The 23,118-nt window shown below is 40.9% G+C and overlaps 1 protein-coding gene across 3 annotated transcripts in view; it reads left to right on the forward strand.

Annotated features, from left to right (window-relative positions):
• MXD4 (MAX dimerization protein 4) overlaps nt 1-16,668 on the forward strand; it is a 38,457-nt gene extending 21,789 nt beyond the window's left edge. For all 3 annotated transcript variants that reach the window (XM_069014612.1, XM_069014614.1, XM_069014613.1), the window contains exons 4-6: nt 9,591-9,705; nt 12,730-12,889; nt 13,876-16,668. In XM_069014612.1, the coding sequence (XP_068870713.1) occupies nt 9,591-9,705; nt 12,730-12,889; nt 13,876-14,024 (424 nt within the window). In that variant the 3' untranslated portion in view covers nt 14,025-16,668. The remainder of the gene's footprint in view (nt 1-9,590; nt 9,706-12,729; nt 12,890-13,875) is intronic.
• The last annotated feature ends 6,450 nt before the right edge of the window (nt 16,669-23,118 follow it).

Here is a 23,118-nt window from a genome sequence, read left to right on the forward strand (position 1 = left end):
CTGCTCTTCAAATAAGAGCACCTTAAGACAGTGGGATGGCTGAAGCATGTGAGGAAAAGCCTGCCTGCAGGGACAAGTCTAGAAAAAAACATGGAGAGGAGATGAGAGTGGTCAGATGATGGTCCTGCAGCTCTTAGTACTGCAGAGCCCAAGGCTATGGTTCCCTAGGGGGTAAAACAGATACCAGTCAGAGCTGCTGGTGTTCTGTCTGCCCTGGAATCCTTGCTGGTATGGTCCTGCTTGCGCCTTGCCTTGCCCAAGTGCTCCTCTTGTGCCTCCGTGCTGCTGGCTCGGTCTGCGGGCGGTTTAGGTACGTGGGTGCGCGTGCACCGTCGTGTGACACATCTCTGTCACACCTCGCACGCCTCTGACAGCTCGTGCTCACTTTGCAGGCAGGAGAGCTCGAGTGGGAGAAGGTTGAGGAGCAATACAGCAACAGGCACTAACTGTGCCACAGGGCTTTTATTTCTTCTGCTGGCCAGAATCAGATGTGACTCTGGGACGCTCATCAGCCTGTCTGCTTCTGCTGCTGGGTACATTCCTGAAGGGACAGCATGTGGGCAGGCTGGCCAGCCACCAGCTGCTGAGGCTCCGGTCAGGTCTCTCATGCTGGTGTTGTCCACGTTGCTTTGCAGGGTCATCGCATCCCAAAGCAAGCCTCAGGAGCTGCTGTCATTTGCCTGTCTTAGCTGCTGTCCCTGGCTTATGGCAGCACATGGGCTACCACAGCTCACCTTCTGCTGGGAACCAGAGCATAAAGTGCATCCAAGTCTGCTTGTGGATATTTTGATAGGTGAGGAAATGTTGGTGTAGCCCAGTGCTTGTAACTTAGGACAGGCAACTATCACTGCATTCAGCAAGGAGCTACTGGAGGAAGGGGTAAAGGAGGGAGGGACAAAGAAGGCAACAAGGCCAGCAAGGTCTGCTAGGCATTCCCTCTCTTTGGAGTCAGTGGCTTCCCTCTCACAGACCAGCCACTATTTGCCTGTCCCCAGTTTGCATCCCAGCTAGCTTTCTGTGCACTGCTGCCAAGAGGCTTAGCTGGTCAAAAATGCATGCATTTGTGGCACTGCAGATGCTTTCATTAACTTATGTATAGTGAAAGATGTAGGAGTAAGTTCTGGTTCCATGTATATGTTCTAAAACTGAACAAGTGGCATCTTTTGGAAGGTAAAAAGTTAAAGGTGAAGTGTGGAGTCTGGACTGAGCAAGTGGGCTGAAGTGGCACTAAGGGAAAATAGGTAAAATGCTCTGGAACTGCTGTAGTCTGCATTTAGATATAGTGTAAAAGAGAACAAAAATATTTTTCAGAGTGATGAAATGTGCAAAACATGGAAATAATCATAAGCTGTGTTAACAGACAGCAGAGGTTTTCTTCTATTTCCTTAGCATTAGGAACAGCACCAGACATTGCTGAGCACTATTCACATGAAAACTTGCAGATAAGTGCAGAGCAGCACTGACTCTCTGAAAGCCTGTGATAGTAAGAGGCACTTGCAGCAGTTGTTATCCCGTGTTTGGACACTTCTGAGGTACCCCAAGACCACTTGGCTGCTAAAGCGATGGGGCTGCTTTCAATTTAGCAGAACAGATGCACACAAGTATTCAGCACGCTGAAATGCACATTGAGGATGAAACTCCCAGTTAATACCTCAGTAAATAAAGCGGGCAGTTGCACTGATTGTAGGGCTGTTGCATTTAATTCAGTAACAATCACTGCAATTAGGCACTCGCCGCTCTTTCTGCCTGTTAGTTTCCACCAGAGCTTTACTGCTGAATTTAGTTGCAGAGGCCCTATGAGGTGTTACACACAGACAAAAAATGCCTTGGATGAATCTTCACTAGCGCTCAGACTTCAGGATTTTATTTTTAACGTGAAAAAGACCCCCAGCTTACTGCAGAACACTGGTGTTTGGTTTATCTTTCCTTGGATAATAAAAAGCCAAGAGGTTTGCTGTAAGAGCAAGACTGCATTTTCTGGGTTTGACTCCAAGGCACTCAGCTGTGAGCAAGCTTTTCACACATCTCGTAGCAATCGGCACACTGGGTGCCTTGCTATGGTACACTGCTTTAATACTAAGAGGTTTTGTTTCCTTTTCACTAAAGCAAATTTGTTGTGTAGTTGAACTAGATTGTGCAGCTCAATTGTGAGCTAGAGCATCTTTTAGAAAAAAAAAAGAAGTATTTGAGGTATCCTTTGTACAGGAGAAAGTATTAAAAGTGTTCATGAGTGAAATAAATCTGAAAGAAACAGGATTTTTTATTGCAGTGGAGGGTTGTTATCCTGCATTATATTTAATATTTTGCTGGAGATATGCTAAATACTGTCTGGACCATTAATAAATAGGCTTCCTTAGAACCATTTTTATCTGATTGAATTTCTGTGATTTCTTAAGATGGAAGTTTATAAATAATCTCTTTAAATGCCTTTGTAAACAAATGTGTTTTAATTAGTACAAAGTTGTCTTTGGTAGCTTATAAAAAGTCTCGTAGAGCTGTAAATTTGTAATTCCTGACACTTCAATAAAATTGTTAGCTTAAAGAAGAGTGAGGCAAGTATGCTTAGGTACCAGCTTCTACTAAGCAGAGTTGAGTAATCACACATGGTTACCTACATTGCATGTGTGGCCATGATATCCAGGACTGCGCAAAATAATATGAACATATTAAATTTTCAGTAACGTTAAAACAATTTGCAGCAAAATTCTGTCACCACTTCAGAGTGTGACTGTGCACAGAATAAAAAGAGCTGCAGCCCCTAAGACATGTTGCCTTGTTGTGTCGAGCTCCAGTAAGAAGGAATTGAAGCTGTTATCAGAAGGCAGGCAGAGTTTCTCGCCCTAATTTTACCTTGGTGGCAAGTGAACCCTGAAGTCACAATGGGAAAGTTTTTACTGGTGCATTTCTGCATTTTTAGAGAGCTTTGAAATAATGATAAGTTTATGAGTAATGATGCTGTCTGTGTGCATCTTGACACAGTGCATGTCACAAAGTATCCAGAGCTTCTGTTTGCTGATTCTGTCGAAAACTCGAGTGCTCCTTGTATGCAGGTATTTGCATTTCATAAATAAATCTGTGAAGAGTCTTCCTGTAAAAACACGAGTGTCTTACAATTGCAGTTAGCTCACTTCTGTATTTTATGCTGAATTTCATGTCTGGCAAGAAGAAAAATTCACCTTGCTTTAAGGATGAAACACAACCATTAGTTCACTGCTGGTGACTCTGACCCAAAGTTGTGGCCAGACTATTTTGGTTCATAGTGTACCTGCATAACATCTGACTCCAGAAGTGAATTTTTGGTGCAGAGATTCTTCTCTGACTTTACCCTATGCACATTATTAAGCCAGATTACATCGTCATTATGCAACAATGAAAAATTTAGTAACTGCTCTATATTTAAACCTTTGTGTATTAACTTCATTGCACAGCACCAGGATAGGTTTGAATGTAGGAAAAAAAGGTGAAACATTAGAGAAGGAATCTGAAATGCTTTGGTAACTCTGTCCAGTTTGTAATAATGTGTCTTCTTCTAGATTCATTTCAAATACATTTCTGTTCTTTGTAGTAGGGGTTTAGTTTGTATTTGTAGTGAATTTGCCTTGTGATAAGGTCTGATGCTGTCTGGTTTTTGGACTGGAACAGTTAATGTACAGAAATGACATCTTTAATTTTTACATCTATTTCAAATCTATTAGTTATTCTCACTAGTGTGGCTTGCAGTGATTGCATTGCTTGAGTTTGATTTATAGTGTCCTTTTCAGAAGAGCACCGAACAAATACATTTAGCAGTTCGAGAATATGTCAACCTGCCGTACACAGAGCTAGTTTAGTGGACTAAAATTGGGGCATCTGAAACACAGACGTGTTCAGTCACACAAGTGTTTTTAGCACTAAGGCACCCTATGGAAAACACAGTTAGGGCCCCCTTGTGAGGCCAGCATTGTTTCATGCCCACATGTGCTTCAGTGGTGCACTGTGGTGAGAGGTATGATGGGCTGTGCATGTGGAAGCAGCAACATCATGTCTAACCAGGCAATTTCTGCTGGAGCCAGCACAAAGGGAAGTTCAGGGCATGCAGTGTGGGAATGCAGACATTTAGTGGCTTTTTGGCCATTTCCTAACCTTCCAGATCCTTGCTGCCCATCAGCTGGAGATGCTGCGTGTCTACAATGCCTCCCAGTATGGCCAGGACAGCTCCTTTGCCAGACTGGGCAATCTGCTAGAAGCAGGGAGCAGGTGTGGACCAGACAGAACTGTTCTGGGACTTCTCACAGGATGACAAACTGCTGATGGAGTTGCTCCTTCCTTTCTGCAGCCAGCTCTGGGTCAGCAGAGAACGGGTACATGTGAGAGTCATTCTTGTATTCTGGGGGGGCTGTGGAGTGAGAGCTGGAGGATGTGCAAGGTGAACACTTGTCATGAATTTGACTTCTCTCTAGTGAGTTTTATGCTCTTGCTCACAATTGTTCAGAAATAGATGAGCATGGCTTCTCTGACACTTTCAGCAAGTGACCTCTGGCAGTCAGGAACACGATGCCAGCAGTGGGAACTGTTTGTCTTTGGATGCAGCTTCCAGGAAATGCCCACCCTGTGCTAGCTACCATAAACACGTGGACGGCTGTTGGAAGCTTGTCTGCAGGGAGTGCCCAGCTGGGGTGGCAGGATGGACAGGCACACATTTCACAGGAACTCGATGCTGTCACCCTGTATCATGAGTGTCTGTGGCCATTTAATGTCACCAGGCTGAGGTGACAGCCTCAGGTGACATGGCTGAGGCATGCCATGTTGAGGACTGAGCAGCTTGTTTGGGATATGCACCTTGCCTTTGCAGCTGTCTTTGTGCACCTCAGTGGCCTCTAAATAAAGTCTCTAGATTTATACTTGAATGGTTTAGGAAACACACCTTTGCTGCTGTCAAAAAACTGTGCAACTACTGCTTGAACAGCTATCTGCTGTGTGACTGGCTGCAGGCCATTTCTCTCTGCTGCTCTGGGCATGAGAAAGCCCTGGAGAGCCCCTGTGGAAAGGCTGCAGTGGATTGGGTCATTCCACAAACCTACCAGCATTCTATCAATCAGAGTGGCACAGGTTTAAGCCACACAGCTGTAGATGTTTTTCTGGTACATGAACGGGAGCAATCTTGTGAGTCAAATGCTGAAGTGTTACAGGCAATCTTTGATTTACACGTGCATAGACGTGAATGTATGTCTGTGAATGTTTATGGTACTGTCTGGGTAAATCTTTAAAAACCTCCAGGGACTGCCTTTCTGGGCAACCTATTCTGGTTGTGCACCACTGCCCCAATAAAAAATTTGTTTCCCAGTGTCCATTGCGAACCTCCAAATTCACAGCTATTGCCTCTTGTATTATTTATCCCTACAGAGAAGTATTTTGTTCCCACTGCAACCGCCTGTCAAGTAGTTGTAGGAATTTCTTGGAGTTGTTGCAGTTTCCTTGGAATGAAGATTATCCAGGGTGAACAATGGACTTTCTTGTTTCTTTTTTTCCCCCCTCTGCATCTTAGTATTCCATTTCTTGGTGTGCTACAATGGATTTGTATCTGGGATTTCATAAATGCTGCAAAGCTTACTTGACCATTATTTAATAGACTCATTTAACACAATTTTGAAATTGATTAGGATCAAAGATCTTAATTTACCTTTGTATGGCAACCCTTTCTTTGAGAAGTGGTGAACCTGCCTTTCCATAGCCAAACACTGGAGCAAACTGGAGTCTCCAAGGACTAGAATCAGTGAGTGGCCTTCCTGTGAATTTCTGGTGGATGGCCTTGTTCTGTAGGAAAATTCTTAATAACACCTTTTTGCTGCTTTGTCCCTCCATGTTGTGGGGCTCCAGGGTTCATTCTGCCATGGGTTCTGAAATCCCTGCCACTCTTGCCCATCATGGATTCAAAACCAGTTCAAAGCAATTCCAGCTGGTAGCCTTTGGGTCAGTTGTCAGCAGGTGGCTTTGTCCTTCATGTGAATGTGAGGAACCACCGGACAGCTGCTAGACATGGCCACTGCCCTGGAATGCTGGCCAGTCTGGGCTTATCAAGCATTAGAACAGCTGTAATGCAGACTCATAGGTCCCTGTTGTGAACTTGCTTATGGAGAAACACTGGAGTCTTGAACATTTGAAACCCCTTTATCATCTGGCACAAAGGGCAATGTGATAAATCAAACCAGGCACCCATGCACCTCTCCATACTTGGGGCTACACCCAAAACAGAGAGCTGCAGGCTTGATTTGGATTTTGGATGGCATATTTTAGGTCCATACCTTCCCAGATGAATTCAGTACCAGTGGTGAAGGGGATATTTCTGTGCATCCACGTGGGGTGAGGAAAGTGCCCACTTCTGTCAGCGCTGGTATCCTGGCCAGACACCACACTTGGTGTGGGCAAAGGCATAGCAGTGGGGTTGGAAGCTGGAGCAGAGCATAATTGCCCAACTTCCACCACATTTCATGCACAGAGGCTGTTACCCCGTTGCTCTGACACCAGGCTGCTTTTTTTTTTCTTTTTTCTTGCTTTTTTAAAAATTTTTTTTTTTGGTGGAATTTAAAGCGTGAGCTGCAAAACACAAAGCAGCTCTGGCTGTGATTACCTCTGTGAGTGCCTTTCCCTCCTCCTGTGGTCACAGGCAGCCAAGAAAAAGCAAAAGCTGTCAGGTCCCTGCAGAAAAAGAGAGAAATTAGTGCTGGCAGAGTCTGTATGAGACAACTTATCTGCTGTGAAGTTTGAGTCCCTTGTTCCTGCTGGTGTGATCTGTTAATGTAACATGCCTGAAATGTTTTCTTACATTCTTACAGTTTTTTCTAAGATGTGCAAGATGAAAAATGGGGGGATATTTACTCCAGTACCACAGGGATTTTGGTGGGCTGGTTTTCTTTTTGTACATTCACAATCTATGCCATCGATCATAATATATGAATTAGTCACATAAACATGCCTGCATTTATGTAAAGATCTATGTAACGTTTATGCTTTAATATCTTAAACGGATTCATAAGTGCTGAGTAATTAGATGAAAGAAAAAGTCCTTTTAAGAAAAAAAGATAAAGTTAGAGGAGGTCTTTCAGCAAGTGTGTTTATTACATTTGCTACTATCAGTTGGAAATACTGAAAAAGCCTTAAAGCAGATTTGTTAATACTCAGCTCTTCTAATTCTTCTCACTGGTCACTAAAAATACTCTTCTTAGATTCAGTCCTGTGTTCTTCATGGCATTTCTGTAAGGTCCTGCTCTACCTGCAGGTAACATAAAAGAGTTAGTGCTTTAAAAAGGCACACAGCCATGCCCCTGAACCTTGGCGGTATTTCTGTGGACTCCCCAGCTGATGGCAAGGAAGCACACTAAAGCTTTACTTTCTACTCCCTGTGGTAAGCAGACTTTCCTCAAATAGCAAGAGACAGATAAGTTTAGTATGTAGTCTGGTTTCATGAATGTTTTCCAGAAGTAAATCTCTGATCAGTTCTGTATATTCCTTACCAGACTTTTAATTGCGCCAAGTATACTGATCATTCAATTTCAAGGTGTTTACCTCTCTGTTTACTCTGTGGTACTATCCTTCTCCTCTTCCTTCCCATATCCTCCTTTATCTTCAGTCCCCACTTCCTTTTCCTCTAAGTCCAGTTGCATCCAGGTTGGGCTGAGTGATGCAGACAATTGTGTTTATGTTCAGCAGCCATTTAGAAAACAAAAAGATTATTTAAATTTAGTCCCTGAAGCAAGTTTTTGTATTTAAAATGCAAACCCAGCCAAGTAGTTGTTAGATACAGACACAGAAATAAAAATTTACCTCATTAAGATTTTCTGTATAAATACCAGTGGTCCCTAATTTGGACATTTCACTGTTTTAAAGATCAATATTCCAGTTTAAAGTAGCAGCCTCAGGGGATCTGATGGGGCTATTTTTGTGAATACTTAGGCCAGTCTTTATTGGTGTTGTTTAAATAAAAGCATTTAGATGCTTAAGTTTAGAGCCTTGTATTTAAAAACAAACCCCAGGCCTAAACAAAAAGTCTGTCATCAGTTTTCTCTTTTGAATCATGTTTTCACCAAAAATCTTTTTCCCTAAGTGGCTTGAAGAAAAAATTAACAATTTTACAGACATGCTTTGTGATTTCTTACCTAGTACACTGCTGATTTATAGGCAGACAGAACTAAATACATGAGTATGTAGTCATTACTGTTCTGTATTAGATTCTATTTTGGTTTGGGATTTTTTACCATTAGTTCTCAGGTTATTTTCACATTGCACTGATCATTCCAATTATACGTGTGTAATTTGTCATTTGGTGTATAGTGAATCCTCTTCAGCCGCATTTCAGGCACTGATGCTGGATTGTGGTTCTGAATTCATTGTTCAAAGAAAGCTCATTCTTGACCAGAAGTGTTAAATTCCCTGCAGTGTTTGTTTCCTTCATGCAGCATCGAGCAAATTTGAAAAAGATGATTATTGATTATTCACCTCACACTTGTGATGTGCTTCAGTTATTCTTACGGCTGTGAGGGGGATGTTGGCTCCAGGTCATCGCTTTGCTCAGCCTGTAACAGGCTGGCAGAAAGGAAAATAGTAGTTACTTGTGGAAGCACTTCCATTTCTATCTCATTGCAGAACCATGTGGATTCCTGTTCAAGGGCTGTGAATTAAAACCAGGAGAGATTTTCTTTAGGATGTAACTGTAGAAATGCACTTGCATGTGGTTCTTTGGTTGGCCACTGCCTTGTTTTGGATAGGTCAGGCAACTGTTTTGTGGACTATTGTATTGCCAGCTGCTTTCTCAAAGACGGTTTGGAAAAGTAGAAATAGTACTTTGTTCATCCTCTTTTTACTGATAGATTAAGGGCAGTAGTACAGGAGAGATTGTTGAGAGCAGCAGTAGTGACACTTGCAAGGGAGTACCAGAGAAAGCAGGACCCTGTTGTTGAGGAATGGGGCTGGAAGTGTTTTTTCTTCTGTGTTTATAATAAACACTGTGCAGTGAGAGGAAGAATGTCTCCTCTGGGGGGGACTGTGGGTCAGTAGAAGGGAGGAGAAGGGGCATCAAGACCTCTCTGTTAAAATACATCTTAAAAGTCTTGGCTGGAAACAGCTCTGAGCTGTGAAGGGCTGCATGGATGCCCTTGCCTTGCACAGGAGGAGTGTGTCCTATTGCAGCAGGCAGGGACAGGAATGGGGAGAAGAGGATCAGGGTCTGCAGCTGCCCACAGCTCTGTCTGTGCCTGCAGAAATCACTGCATTGGAGCAAAATCCCAGGTTTTTTTCCTTACCCAGCCATAGGGTAAGGAATCCTTGCCTGGATGTCTCAGATCTCTGACCATACTTCCCTTTGGTTAAGGTGGGACTGACCAGGCTGAGCAAACTGCTTTGAAATACAGGTATGAGCCTCCTGTCTGAGTGTGCCAAGCAGCATTACTGCATTTCAAGTGACCTTTCAGTCTGAAACTTTGCCAAAGGGAGGGGAAAGGAAGCCACCGTTGACTCGAGTTCTGCACAGAGATCCTGCAAACAGATGGTGTTTGCATATAGGATATTCTGTTCGGGTGCAACCCTACTACAACGCTCTTCGTTTTTGATGATTGCAGGCGGGCTAAACTCCGGCTATATTTGGAACAGCTAAAACAGCTTGTGCCTCTCGGGCCGGACAGCACCAGACACACCACTCTAAGTCTGTTGAAAAGAGCTAAGATGCATATCAAGGTAAAAACATTCATCCATGTTTTTATTTCTTTTAAGGGAGAATCTTCCAGAATGTGTATCCATAGAGAGAAAACAAATTTTCACACAAAATCCATATCCATATGTCCAATCTTCTGGATTTATTGGCCTTTATTACTTGCAGGGATTTCAGTCACAGTGTCAAGGTTTACTGCTTTGCAATTTAGCATCTCAAATATATAAAACAGCGATTTTGTGATTTCTGCTTAGTTACTAACTAGTGTATTTAATGATTTACACTATAAGTTAAAAAAATACCTGTCAGAGCTGTTCTTTGATTAATATATCTATTTTTTAAGGACTGAGCAAAGTAGCATTGTACTGCATTGTTTTAAATGTAAAAAGCCAGATCCATTAATGATGAAAAAAAATGGAATCAAAAAGATCATACCTATTAGCAAGCTTTATCCCCATCAACATTTTGTTGACCAGATTCTCATTTAAATGAAACAAAAAATTAAATGCAGTCCCTGTTAGTTGCTGCTCCCCTTGTTACAAGTTTAAAACAAAAAACAGCCTCAAATCTCACCTATGATTCAGCAGCAGTGCAGGTTCTACATTTGCACAGGTAATTCCAAAGAAATTATTCTTCAGGACTCCTCTCTCCAAACACACCTTCTCTCCCATTTTCACTGTCGTCATTTTCAGGGAACAGGGCTATATGCAGAAATAAGACAGAGAGGTATTCAAATGTAAAAGTTAAAGAACAGGTTTCTGCTGCTGTGTCCAGGACTATAATTACTCATCTGGCATTTTTTCAGTGTTACAGAGAAACAGGTCAAGAAAAGTGTCAGGCAAAATTGAACACTGCCAGTAATCTTGGAATATTTTGGAGAACAGCCTGCTGATGCACAGCTTTAAGATTCACTGCAGTTACAGAAATGGATGTGATTCATATGAAAAATTAAAGATTAATTTAAGCAAAACCATTCTTGTGAACAAGTTTTTGGAGCTACTTTTTCAGCACTTCTAAGCACATTTGCTCCAGCTGGGCAACCCCTGTTTTTACCATTGGAGATTTTGGCCTCTTGTTTATAATTCAGGCTAACATGCATGAAAGGCACTGCATGTGGTTTTTGTCTTGGGCTGCCCCCCTATCATGGGCTTATGCATACAAATTGAAAAACTGTTTTTACAAGTGGCGAGTGTGTGAGATTAGCCCTGTAGTTACCATTTCAGCTGCTGATAAAAAAAGCTGGGAACAGATTCTTTCCAGATCCGTCTTGCACAGCACCAAGTGCTCATTTTCTGAAAACTGAGACTGAAGTTTAACTTTCTTTTTAAGGTTTTAACTGAACCTGCCCTAACTGGGTTAGCTCTTAATTGCTCCCCTTTGTCAGGTCAGCTCCCCCCCTCCCTGCACTGCCAGAGCTTGCCCGTGCCCGGCTGGCATTTCAAACACAGTCATTAGTTCTGAACTTTGCACACACACCCCCCCCCCCCCATATATTGAAATTTGCTCTGAAAGATTGGACAGTTTTGAGTCTCCTGGATATGAATCACTGAGTTCTTTCCTAAAATAGTCGTTTGAGTTTGGGATTGCAGCCAGGAAAATACAGGAAAAGGAAGTCTGATCAATTGGGCACATTTGGTTTGTTGTGTACATGGATGTACCAACCCCTTTTCTTATTATAACATTGTGTATCCACCTATGATGAGTATCTACAGAGTGCATTGCCTGGGAGGGGGCTCAAAATGAGGCGGAAGAAGGTGGATTTCACTGAGCCAGGAAACTGCCCCGTTCAAGAGTGTCAATTATTTTTTCAAATACTTTTATTTCAGGCTTGCACTGGAACAGCAAAATCTCTGAAAGGGTTTTGCTTGTGGTTTGCTGTGCACTGTCCCAGCCTGCTCTCCTCAGAAAACCAAGCCTAGTTTCATTCAGACGGCAGGGAGAAATCTTCAGCAGCTGTACTCACTCCCTGCACATCTCCTAAATCTCAGTGATTGTGTAAACACAGCTCACAGAGAAATCTGCTCACTCTTATAAGTGCTTTTACTGCTACAACCTGTAATTTACTGCGTCAGATAATTTTTTTTAATAATAAAAGATGTCTTGTTTTGTGTATCCCTCGTGCTTTTAATCTTAACACTTTTTTCCCAAATTATGTAGTCACTATTTTTAAATGGCTACCAGTGATTTGGAAGAGGGCTCAGTTCAAATACTAAAAGATAATATTCCTGTTACTGCATTTGGACCAACAGTACACCACATTTTACTGGGTGGGAAGTATTATTTTTATTTGCAAAATTAATACCTGCTTTTATTTTGTCAGAGGGGAGATTTTAGGCAGATATGTGGAAGGATCCTTTCACAGGCTGTTTGCTGAGAAATTTTGGAATAATACCACTGACTTTTCAGGTGATATCACAGAATTATCACACTTGTTCTGCAGAAGTTCAAGGAGAAAAAAATGCAAGAATAAAGAGAGTTGTTAGTAAACTCCTCCTATATATAATTAATGCTGCTTATTGTTAATGAAGCTTTTTAAATGCTAAAATTTTCCATGGCCTGTGGTAGGAGGGAGAACATTCAGAGGCTCACGATGGTTCCTTTATGGTGATAGGTGAAATCAGAGACTCATCTAAAGAGGCGTTATGTTCTCACTGAAACCTGAGCTGTGCTTGAGTTATCAAAGATGATGCCGGTTTTGCCTGATAAAATGATTTAAATATTCCCCACAACCAAGGCAGCAATAATCCAGTCTTAGCCAAGGAATGTCTGCTAGTGGCAAGAGAGTCTCTGAGGGTTTTTTTTTTAATATTATTATTTTTTCCTCTGTAACCATATAATTTATTGTGAAACAAATTCAGCCTGCTAAAATTGTACTGACCTCTACAGAATGCTAACTAAAAAATTGAACTTTAAAATTTAATTTTAACTTTATATTAATTAATTAAAATATTTAAATAGCTTTTAAATTACTGTTTATGAGAAGACCTCAAGTTACTTATGCTTTGAGGTGGGTACAGACTGACAGCTTACTGTGTTTCTCTCCCTTTAAGAAATTGGAAGAACAGGACCGGAAAGCTCTGAATATTAAAGAACAATTACAGCGGGAGCACCGCTACCTCAAGCGCAGATTGGAGCAGCTATCCGTGCAGGGCATGGAGCGAATCCGCACTGACAGCATGGGATCAACAATATCCACTGACTCTGAACAAGGTAATTGAGCCAGGCCTGCCCAGAGGGGCCTGCAGGAGCAGGAAGGAAAAGGGAAGTAGGGAAACAGGAAAATGTCATTTAGAACTAAAATCGAGTTTTCAACAAAACCCAGACAAAATTGTTCCATAATGTGATTGGAAGAGTAAAACATTACGGCATCTTTTTCACATTCTTTGAAAAACGGTCTCTTTCTTCATCAGTTTTTAAGCTATTAATATTGTGTGGATTTTTAAAGCTATTTATTTTGCATGTGTTTTTTGCCAGTTTTTTAAACAATTACCATTTCATGTTTTGAATTCTTAGTGTAATTATTGGTAAGGCTGGCATAACATGGAAAAAAAAAATCTTATTTGGCTTAATTCATTTGTGTGAATAAATTAATTCCACATCATTTATTGTGAAATTTTAAAACATTTTCTGTGCTATGATGACCAAGGATTCTCTGCACTTGGTTTTCGTTTAAGACAGAGCTCATCAAGCTGTCTGTTGCCATTTCTTATTTTCCCATTTGGAAGTTTTTCTGTGCAGAACACTCGCCCAGGCTGGCTGTTTCAGGGCCCAGGGTGGTGGAGTGGTGGGTCTTGGGGCAGTTACCTGGTGGTCACACCATGGCCAGCCAACACCTGCATGGTTGGAATTACCACGGACAGTGCTGCAGTACGACAGCCTTTGAGGGTCAGCTTTTTTTCTAAATTAGTGTCTGTGTGCAGGTTGGAACAGTTCTGGGAAAGGATTTGGTATTGATGTCATGCAGTATATTTCTGTGGCTGAGGACAGAAGGGATTTTAATTCTCAGGTGGACGAAATGATCCTTTCCTCAGGAATTACTGTGCCAGTTCTTTTTTTAATTACTATTATTATTATTATTATTGTTATTATTATTGAAACTGAAGTATGATTCAGGTTTCACCTGGATGTTGATTGACACTGGCCCATGACTAGTTGCTACAGCTTCCTGAAAATGTGCCTTCTTATGTTTTCTTTAGAAGTAGACATTGAAGGAATGGAGTTTACTCCAGGTGAAATGGACAGTATTGGAAGTGCCAGTGATGCTGAAGACCACTACAGTTTGCAGAGCGGTTCGAGTGACGGAGGTTACACACATTCCCGCAGACTGAATGCCAGGCTCTCATAGTGCCTGAGTTACCCACTCAACTCAGGACCATCTGACTGAAGCACTTATATATGAATATTCCAGAGGTGTCAACTGCCACTCTTCCGGGAAACCCCAACCACAATACTCTGACATGGAGGTTTCTTACCCACGGTTCCCTGCACCGTAACCACAATATTAGATATTGTAAATCATGGGTTTGCTGCAGAGAACTGTGGTTAGGTACAGTTGTGACTTAAAGCTAGCTTGATGTAGCCATCCTGCAAATTAAAGGAAATAAATTATGTCATTCCATTCAAGAAGTATTAAATTCAAACTGTTGGAAGCATGGCGTAAGGGAGTTTGACAGTTTATTTTGATTTTGCAGAAACCATTTTCAAACATGGAAGAATAAATGGAATCTACAATGTGTTAGTGATTCAGAGGTACAAAAACCTAAAACAACTTTTTGTGGTATTTTTTCATGAAAAAAAACCAAACCCAAAACATTTTGAATGCTGTATAGTGGGCTCCATAGAGTAAATTCTTTCAGCAGTTGTTTTTTGGGTGAAGCAGGCAGATAAATCTTCAAATCTCAGATGATCTTTAGAAAAGGTCATATTTACAAGTCACTACTGTACTTCAAAATGGGGGAAAAGCCAGCTCTAATAATGACTTCATGTGGGATGATCTCAACTTTCTTTTGCTTTTTGTATTCAATATCCAACCAGCAGCAATCATTCTATCCATGTTAACGGGAGCAGTAGAAAGCAACATGGCAGTTTTAACCTGTTACCGTGGAATGGATGACATTTGAAGCATTTCAGTGGTTTTATGGGTTGTTGTTTTCATTTCTTTCTCTAAAGAGTACAGAACTCAAGTGATCCAGTTTGTGATAGTTAATCTTTCCTTGCAAGGAAATGAAATCTCTGTTTGCTTGTATTTTTTTTTCTTCTATTTACACATGTCAATACATTTTTATGGAAGGCATGGCTTAAAATTACAGTATTCAGCTAGAAGATAATTAATTTTTTTTCTTTTGCACACTATAATTGCATTTTCTATTCTTAAAAAAGTGCAAAAAAATTAAAATGTATGCTGTAAAACAGCAAAGTTTATTTAGTACTCATCAAGCTGTTCAGAACATATTTACCCAAATTGTAGCAATACTATGAAGATGTATTTTAATACAACTTCTGCTTAGTGAAGTCATTAGAGCTTGGCTTGCCGGGTAAGAAAAAAATGGACCAGTCTTTGCATTATCTGTTTAAAGAAGGTCTTTTAAAAAAATTTAAAAAAGAAGGAAAAAAAAAAGAAAAAAGCTAAAAAAAAAAAAAAAAGAAAAAAGCTATAAACACTTTTAGGGAAGTGATTTTAGCAAGTGTAGTCTATATTTCCTGTAAGAGATTTTGTATTATATTTTCCTAAATGTTCTCATTTACTTGTATAGGGAGGGGAATGGTACAGACCCAGACCAGAGTCTCAGGGACTCTTCACCTTTGTCATATTGTGCCTTGGTGACCATTTATGTATGCCTCTCCTTTTCATTGTTTAAAGGACAACTAAGCTTTGTTTCAAGACCCTCTGTTCAAATGGTCAGTTGTCCACCTTCTTACGGATGAAGCAGAGAGGTGTATTTATATCTTCACCCTCTCACAACTGATTCAGTGTGGCTTTAAGTAAAATCATGAAATTAGGTTTTGGTGCGAGGGTTAATTGTCTTTGTATGAGCCCTCCCTTGGATTCTTCAGCATCCGAATCTATTTTTTGTTAGCTTTTAAAGTCAGGGTCTCTGTGAGACCAGCGCTCAGTGGCTTGGGAAACACAAATGTACTGTGTAAGGCTATGGGATGTCCAAGTGTGGTGCCATTTTTAGCATTTGGATACAAGACCTCATGACAGACTGACCATAATGATCAAAAGCAAAGGTTCAGTTGTTCTTTCAACATCTGACATACGTGTCCTCCCTTTGGCTCTTACAACACGGAGTAGAAATATGAATACATTTTGTGGCAGCTTACAGATCCTTGTTTGCACTCTCGCTTACTGCTTGGAACTTGCCAACAAGGAAACGTATACATTTAATTTACATAACCTAATGGATGGCCACCCCTACTTTGGCTCTGGGGAGGGGCCTAAGGTTATCAACTCTGGCAGCTGAATAAGTAAACAATTAACCTTTTCTGTGATGCAGGTTTTGGTATTACGTTCTATACACCTTGCATATTACTAAAATCCTCATTGTTGGGGAAAGCACACAGCAATATACTCATTGTGTGTAGCTGACAAGCAGCAGAAATTACTAGCTCCTTTGGTGCATATGTAACTAATTTCCAAATCATGGAAAAAAAAAAAAAAAGAGTTTACTTTAACACACGACTGTTAACAGGAAAAAAAAAAAAAGAGGCTAGTATATTGTTGCTGTTCATTTATTATATAATGAACACATTCATGGATTGTAAAGTGTTTCCTTTCATGACAAGCAGCTCTTGCACAGAACCTCCTAATGAAAAGAGATTTGAAACTTACAGAAGGAAAAATGAGACTTTAAATTGAACATTATTGTACCTTAGGTCAACCTGAAATTTTCCTTTTAAAGATGAATGTGCTAACTTAATGAGTTCTTCCACGCTGGGTATCCATGGCTTTGTAGATCTTATATTTTCAATAAAAATTACTCGAATAATCTTGAGTGGAAATAAAAAGGGTTTATTTGTTTTTACTTTTTCAGTTATTACAGCTGGGAGCTATTATGCTGGTAAAGAAAAGTGATACCATACTGCCTGTGTCATTCTCCCTCAAGCACAGTCCAACTTAAGGTGGAATTTTCAGGCACAGCCCCCGGACAGCAGCAGCCCTGTTAGAGGCAATGGCACAGCAGTTCCTAGGGTCGGGTTTGGGGACTGGTCTGTCCCCCCCATCAGAGCTGCAGTCCCGGGGGGACAGTCAGGGCTCTGACATTCCTTCAGGGCCGTGGTTCTGCTGCTGAACAGCCAGTGCAGCACTGCCTGTGGCCACAGCACCTTTGGATGCAAACAGTGTTATTTTTATTAATTTTTCTCAGCTGGACACTTGTGTGTGTGCTCCATGCGTGTGCAGAAGTGTACCTGTGCCCACAGTGGGACTGCAAAAGGCAAACTGCTGCAAGATTAAATCCTGCCACCACCTTGGCAGCTCTGCCATGTTGCATGACCGTGCTTTTAGCAGGTGAGGAAGTGCTACTGCTCAGCTCATCCATTTCCTCTGCAGTTACCACATTGGAAAAGAAGCAGTAGGGACAAGATTACAGGGCTGCTAGGTCTTTTTCTGTGTGGAAGAGGCTCTGAAGGGATGAAGCAATTGCAAAGTTCTTTTTATGGAGACACAGAGGTTTGGCCTGTTTCCTGGGGGAGAAGAAAGGAAGGGCTTTCCCCTGCCGTACGCAGGTGTCGGAGGATACACGCCTCTTCATTGCTCCTGGATTAGTGCTTCCTCCAGCTCCGTGACTGCACTCTGCCATCACCGGAGGGAGGCACAAAAAACCAGCCTAAAATTGTTAGTTTTTTCTGCACATTCTCCGCTGCAATTCAGAGGATGAATCCTCCTTCACACCCATCCTCTCTCTGCCCAGCTTGTACCCTGCCAGGCCCATTGCAGCTGATTTATTTATCTTCTGAAAAGAGCAGGTTTAGCAGTAGAAGCTCTGCAACACATTACTAACCAGAGACTGGATCCTGTATTGTCTTCTGCAAAGAACAAACTTGGTTCAGAGTGAGTTTTAGCAGGTTAAAACAGAAATTAAAAGCTTCCCCAAAAGCCATGAGAAGGACAGTTTTATATGTGGTGTTTATAGATGAGTTTCAATCCTAATTTATTAGTGTAAGATTTGGAGTTGGAAAAAAGGACTTAAAATCTAACACATCTAACTTGATCTAACTTACAGAATTAAGACTGACCTCAAGTGGTGTTACATTTTTGACATGGATGAGTATGGGTTCATCAGTACCACATGCAGCCTAACAACATATAATAATGCAAATAGAAAAAAAATTACTTCTATTGACCTACAAATAAATTACAGTGATAAATACCAGTATTCTGAGCATCTGACTGTACACTTTGCATAACCCATTTCAGTGGATGAGTTTAAATGCCAAAAGAAGAGAACTGGGAAACAGAAAGACGTGAAGTTGCATGAGCGTGGGCTCTGCCTGCAGACCTGCTCCAAGCGGGTACTTCTGCTTTTCCTGGAGGTACTTAACAGCAGTCTCTGGACAAGTGATTATTTCACCATTTTACCAACTTTTTGGCAGACTGGTAATTAGTGGTGAAATTTTTCATCCTTGCAGATCAGCTGTGTGGAAAGAAACACATTTTTGAAAAGAACCACATCATCACAGCTTTTAATTAAGTAATATTAATTTTATACATTTCATTTTATGATGCTGCTGATAAAGGAATGGCTGCAAAACAAATTACTCTTTCATAAATCTATTAAATTTGTTTTTAAATGGTAGAGGCCATTGGTTGTATGTGGTATGAGCCAGTAACAGTGCTGGTATTTAATCCATTAAGTTACACTTTCCAAAATTGATGGAAGAATAATTGAAACCCTTTAGGAACCCTTTAAGGAAGAGCTGTACTCCCTACAAATACTAATGGGGCAAACACATCATAAATTAATTTTGCCAGCAATAAAATGAGCCAATTTGCTTAAGTGACTGTCTAAATGCACTGTTGTTAATTGGTAGCTGTAAAGAAAACATCCAAGTGTGTTCCATAGCTACCCAGAATTAAAATGCAGGGGATATATGAAACAGAAAAGACTCTTTGGTCACCTTGGCTGTTCTCTCTGCCTGAAGTAGTGTAAATGAGCCCAGGAAAGGATTCCTGGGGAGGCATGGCCAGCCAGAGGCTTGCCTGTTGGCAAAGCAGAGTGAAGGCGCCCCAAATTCAGAATTCCTTTCTTACATTTTGCATGAGAGGCATAAACTGTGGTTACGCAGGATTTATGGCATTGGAAGGGTCTGTGCAGTATGGACGTTTAAGTGATGAAATTTTGGTGCATGTGAAGCACTGACTGAGAGCCTTCTGCTGCTTACTGGTGAAATCATTACCTAAAGGTGTTAGCAAATGGGTTCTGTGCCAGAGCCTCTGGATCCCAGAGCCAAAGGAATGGTCCATAGTCTGTGAGATGCATTTTACTGTATTATACAGATTCATTTGTACACACGTACATGGCGCTTGCTACGTTCTGTAGCACACGGAGTATTGTGTTGTATCATTATCTCGTCATACTATAAATACAAATTTTGATACCTTTTTGTTGTGTTACTCAGGTTTTTTAAAATTTTCATCACTTGTTTTTTGTGCATAGTGTTTCTTCTCTTCGCAGTTCTTTACATATTGCAAATCTTTATGTCAGCTTATTTCATGTCAACTATTTCATAAGGAGCTCACTGAGCTTTAGCAATTCAAATTAATAGCATGGTATGAAAATTGGGGTGCTACTTAGAGTTCTTTTACACACACTGGCCAATGCAACCCCAACTGTCATTAATGTTATTTGTCTCTAACCATGGGTGCTGTATAAATTTCCACTATTACATTTCTGAAGACAAACTAACCTGTTTGCAAAGTGCAAATTGAAATGCATTAGTGTCTGTTCTAAGTAATTATACTTGAAATCATTTCAGCTCTGTGCAAGACAGGGAAAAAGCCATTAAAAGGCAGCCTACAAGTTCTGCATGTTTATTTTTTCAAATATGAAAGTCACATCAAAAGTGATGTGCTGCCAGACAAAAATGAGCATTTTAGTTGATGAGAGATGAGAGGAGGGATGGAGCTGAAATCCTTCTGTGAATTACATTATTTACTCTCAGCTGCAGTGTGTGACATCCACTGGTTTGTGTTTCAGTTTGTCACACATGTTGGTCTTAAATACAGTGATATCTTAAAAATACAGAAATAGCAGTTTTATGCTGAAATCATGGCCAGTAGCTTGGTGATTTGTTTGTTTGATTTGAATAAGCTGAGCTGCTGAATCAGTAGAATACTCATGTGCAAAGCATAATCAACAAATTTTTCTACCACAGTTTTCTTTGAAATTAACATTATCACAAAATAAACATAAAATACAATCTAGCACTTAATAACTTATTATAAATTAATCTACAACAGAAAAAAATAGCTATAATAAGATTTTAGCAGTGCTGTACTTTGTGACAGCACCAGTTTTCTCAGCACAAGGATTGCACTGGGTAAAAAATTATTATAAATGTCTTGGCACTATTTTTGTAAATCCTGTGCAGTTTATGATCTGCACAGCTTCATTTATGACATTTATTGTATCATACCATTTGTTTATAAGAAAAATAAGTTTCCTCATTTTGCTAATGATGGATGTTTCAAATTTAATACTAAACATCCAGAAGCTTGTCTTGCCTATCAGGATGAAAATGTTTTGTCAAAACCTATTTAAATAGAAAAGAGACTTAAATGATAATTAAATTCATAATGATATAACCATCAGCTTCCTCTAAAAGAGGTACTTTAAAGTGATTTTAATGGCAGAGTTATGAGTTATTATTATTCTAGAAACTGTGAATTACTCAGTGTTTTTAATGATAGTGGCATGGCAAGAAAGGAATGATTCTGGTGGCCAGAGGAGGAGCAAAGGGCTGGCATTGCTGCTGCTTTCCTTGAGCCTGCTAGGATTTTACATTACCCAAGCTGAGGAGGACATAGCGCTGGGAAAGCCCCCCCCCCCAAGCTTGTTCTTGTTCTCCTGTGCCACCCCTGCCCCACTAGAGATGAGGTGCCAGGAGGCTGATGGGACAGATGGAGCAGGTGGGAGTGCTCTGGTCCTGCTGAGTCCCAGTGCACATTCCCACACACAGGTTCACTTTCTTACCAACAGAACCCATTTGGAGACAGCCGAGCTGATCAGCCTTGCTTCGGGTTTTCATTCAAAACAGGGTCAGGAGAGTAAACAAACAATTTTCTAGGAAAAAAAATCCCCTTGTGCATTATATGTTTAAATACATTAGGAGTGTTAGCCCAAACGTGCAGGAGCTTCTTGTATATTTATGGTACTGAATCCAACAAAGCTGAAGGAAACTAATCACTCTGACCTGCTTTTCTGGGAATACAAGGTCTCAGAATGAAATCTACCATTCCTCTAGAGAGAAGATACATGCACTTGGGAGAGAAAACAAGCTGGTGCCAAATTCCTGTCTTCTGACTTTGTTATAATAAAAGTTCACATGGCACTTCAAAAGCTGTGCTTAACCCAGAATATAAATTTGCTTAAAGCAATGAATTACCTTTCAGGACAGGGTGTTTCCAAAGAGTGATTGTTGCTTCAACAGTCTGCAGCAGGGACCTTTGCCATCCGGCTGCTGTCAGCAGATGTGCAGTATGATGCAAAATCAAAAAGCTTCTATTACAGTTACAGTTCACCAACAAAAAGCCTATTTCCTTGCCTCCTTTGTGTTGATTTTTTCCCCCCAAAACGAAACTAAAATCAAAACAAAACCCTAAAGCAATAACGAGCAAACGACTTAAAATAATTTTTCATCTCACAGATGTATCCCAGTGGGAGGGTTTAGACTGGGCAGCTGCAATGCCTGTATGGTGGCACTGCACTCCTTGGCTGTTTGTTCCAGCCTCGAACGATGGGTAACCGAGAGCTCCTCTCTGAGGTATCAGGCACAATGACATCACATTTTGCAGTGGAACAAACACAACATGGTATGGATGGAATACTGCAGAGCTTGCAGACATCCTTCCAGAAATGTTTATGCCTTAATCCGCTGGAATTCACCATAAAATGGCTTGTAAAGGCAATATGCTATCTAAGCAGCCTCTCCAGTTCTAGGAAACAGATGTAAAACAACTGGTCCTAGAATGGAAAAAAAGGGTAAGGTAAGCCTTAATTATGTTTTGACTGAACACAACCAAGAAAAAAATGAATCAGAGGAAAACAATCTTGACTCAAAAGGAGCTGCAAAAGCAAACGCTGAAGCCCGTGGGTCTGAGGCTGGGTGGGGAAAGGAGCTGTCAGAAATTTTGACAATATGTTTGTAGAAGGCTGTTGTTTAATCTCTGCCCTAAGAGCTGATCGATGGTCTAACAGATGAAAATTTGTTTCCCTTTAGAGGCTTGTTCTTTCAAAATGAGAATTTTAAGTGCACAGTGTTCTGACCTAAAATATTTCAATTCTAGCCTCAATTCCTATGCCAGCGGGGATTATGAGATCATGCTGTCTGTCAACTCCTCTTTCGTCCATCTGTTCCCTTCCTCCTTTCCTTGATAACTTCTGAACCTTCTGGCTAATTTTCACCAAATTTGACAAAGCACAGATAGAATGGAGGCTGCAATTAATAATCCATGATGAAAACTTTCATGGAAATTCCATGTCTGGGTAGAAAGAAAAATAAACAATTTCGCATTGAACATGGCCAAATTGAGCTCTTCCCTGTTTTCAAGAGGTGGCCACTGGCCAGCACGGACATAACTCCAAACCTGCTACAGGATGAGTATGTAGTGCTGCTTGCCCAGGTAAACAGATGGGGACATAGGTTTTGGGAAAGGCCACAAAGGAGGTGGGACATCGTAGCCATGTGAGTCTGGTAAGAGGGAGAGGAACTAGTCACACAGGGATCTGAAGGCATTAGTTGCAGCAATCCAGGCAGACAATTTGATAGACAAAAGACAGGCTTTCATCAGATGTATTTTCTTTCACCTAGGATGTGGACTTCATTGGCAGAGCTGAGCTTGGACAGCAGACTTTTAGGAATTTTTCTAGGTGTTTAGAATTTGCTTTTACTCAGGCATTTTTTACATGAGTAACACTGATATTTATGGAAAAAACCCCAAACCACAATACTGTGAAGCACAAGTCTGCAAAATACCGCTGTAGGAGAAGTTGATTTTAGTGCAAGTAACTAACTGAACTCAAACAGCAGGGCCTTATGAAATAAGCTGGTGAATGCTTTTGTTCCGTCCCCACCGAACAGACACAATGCACTCTATCTGCAAGATGATTTGAAAACTTCAGCCAGCCTAAATTGCAGCTGCATATCACGCTGTAATCTGATGGGGAGGAATCCAACATGACAGTTCTTTTTACCCATGAGAACTCACTGCCAGGTCA

Source organism: Aphelocoma coerulescens, chromosome 4 (assembly GCF_041296385.1).
Source record: "Aphelocoma coerulescens isolate FSJ_1873_10779 chromosome 4, UR_Acoe_1.0, whole genome shotgun sequence".
NCBI lineage: Eukaryota > Metazoa > Chordata > Aves > Passeriformes > Corvidae > Aphelocoma > Aphelocoma coerulescens.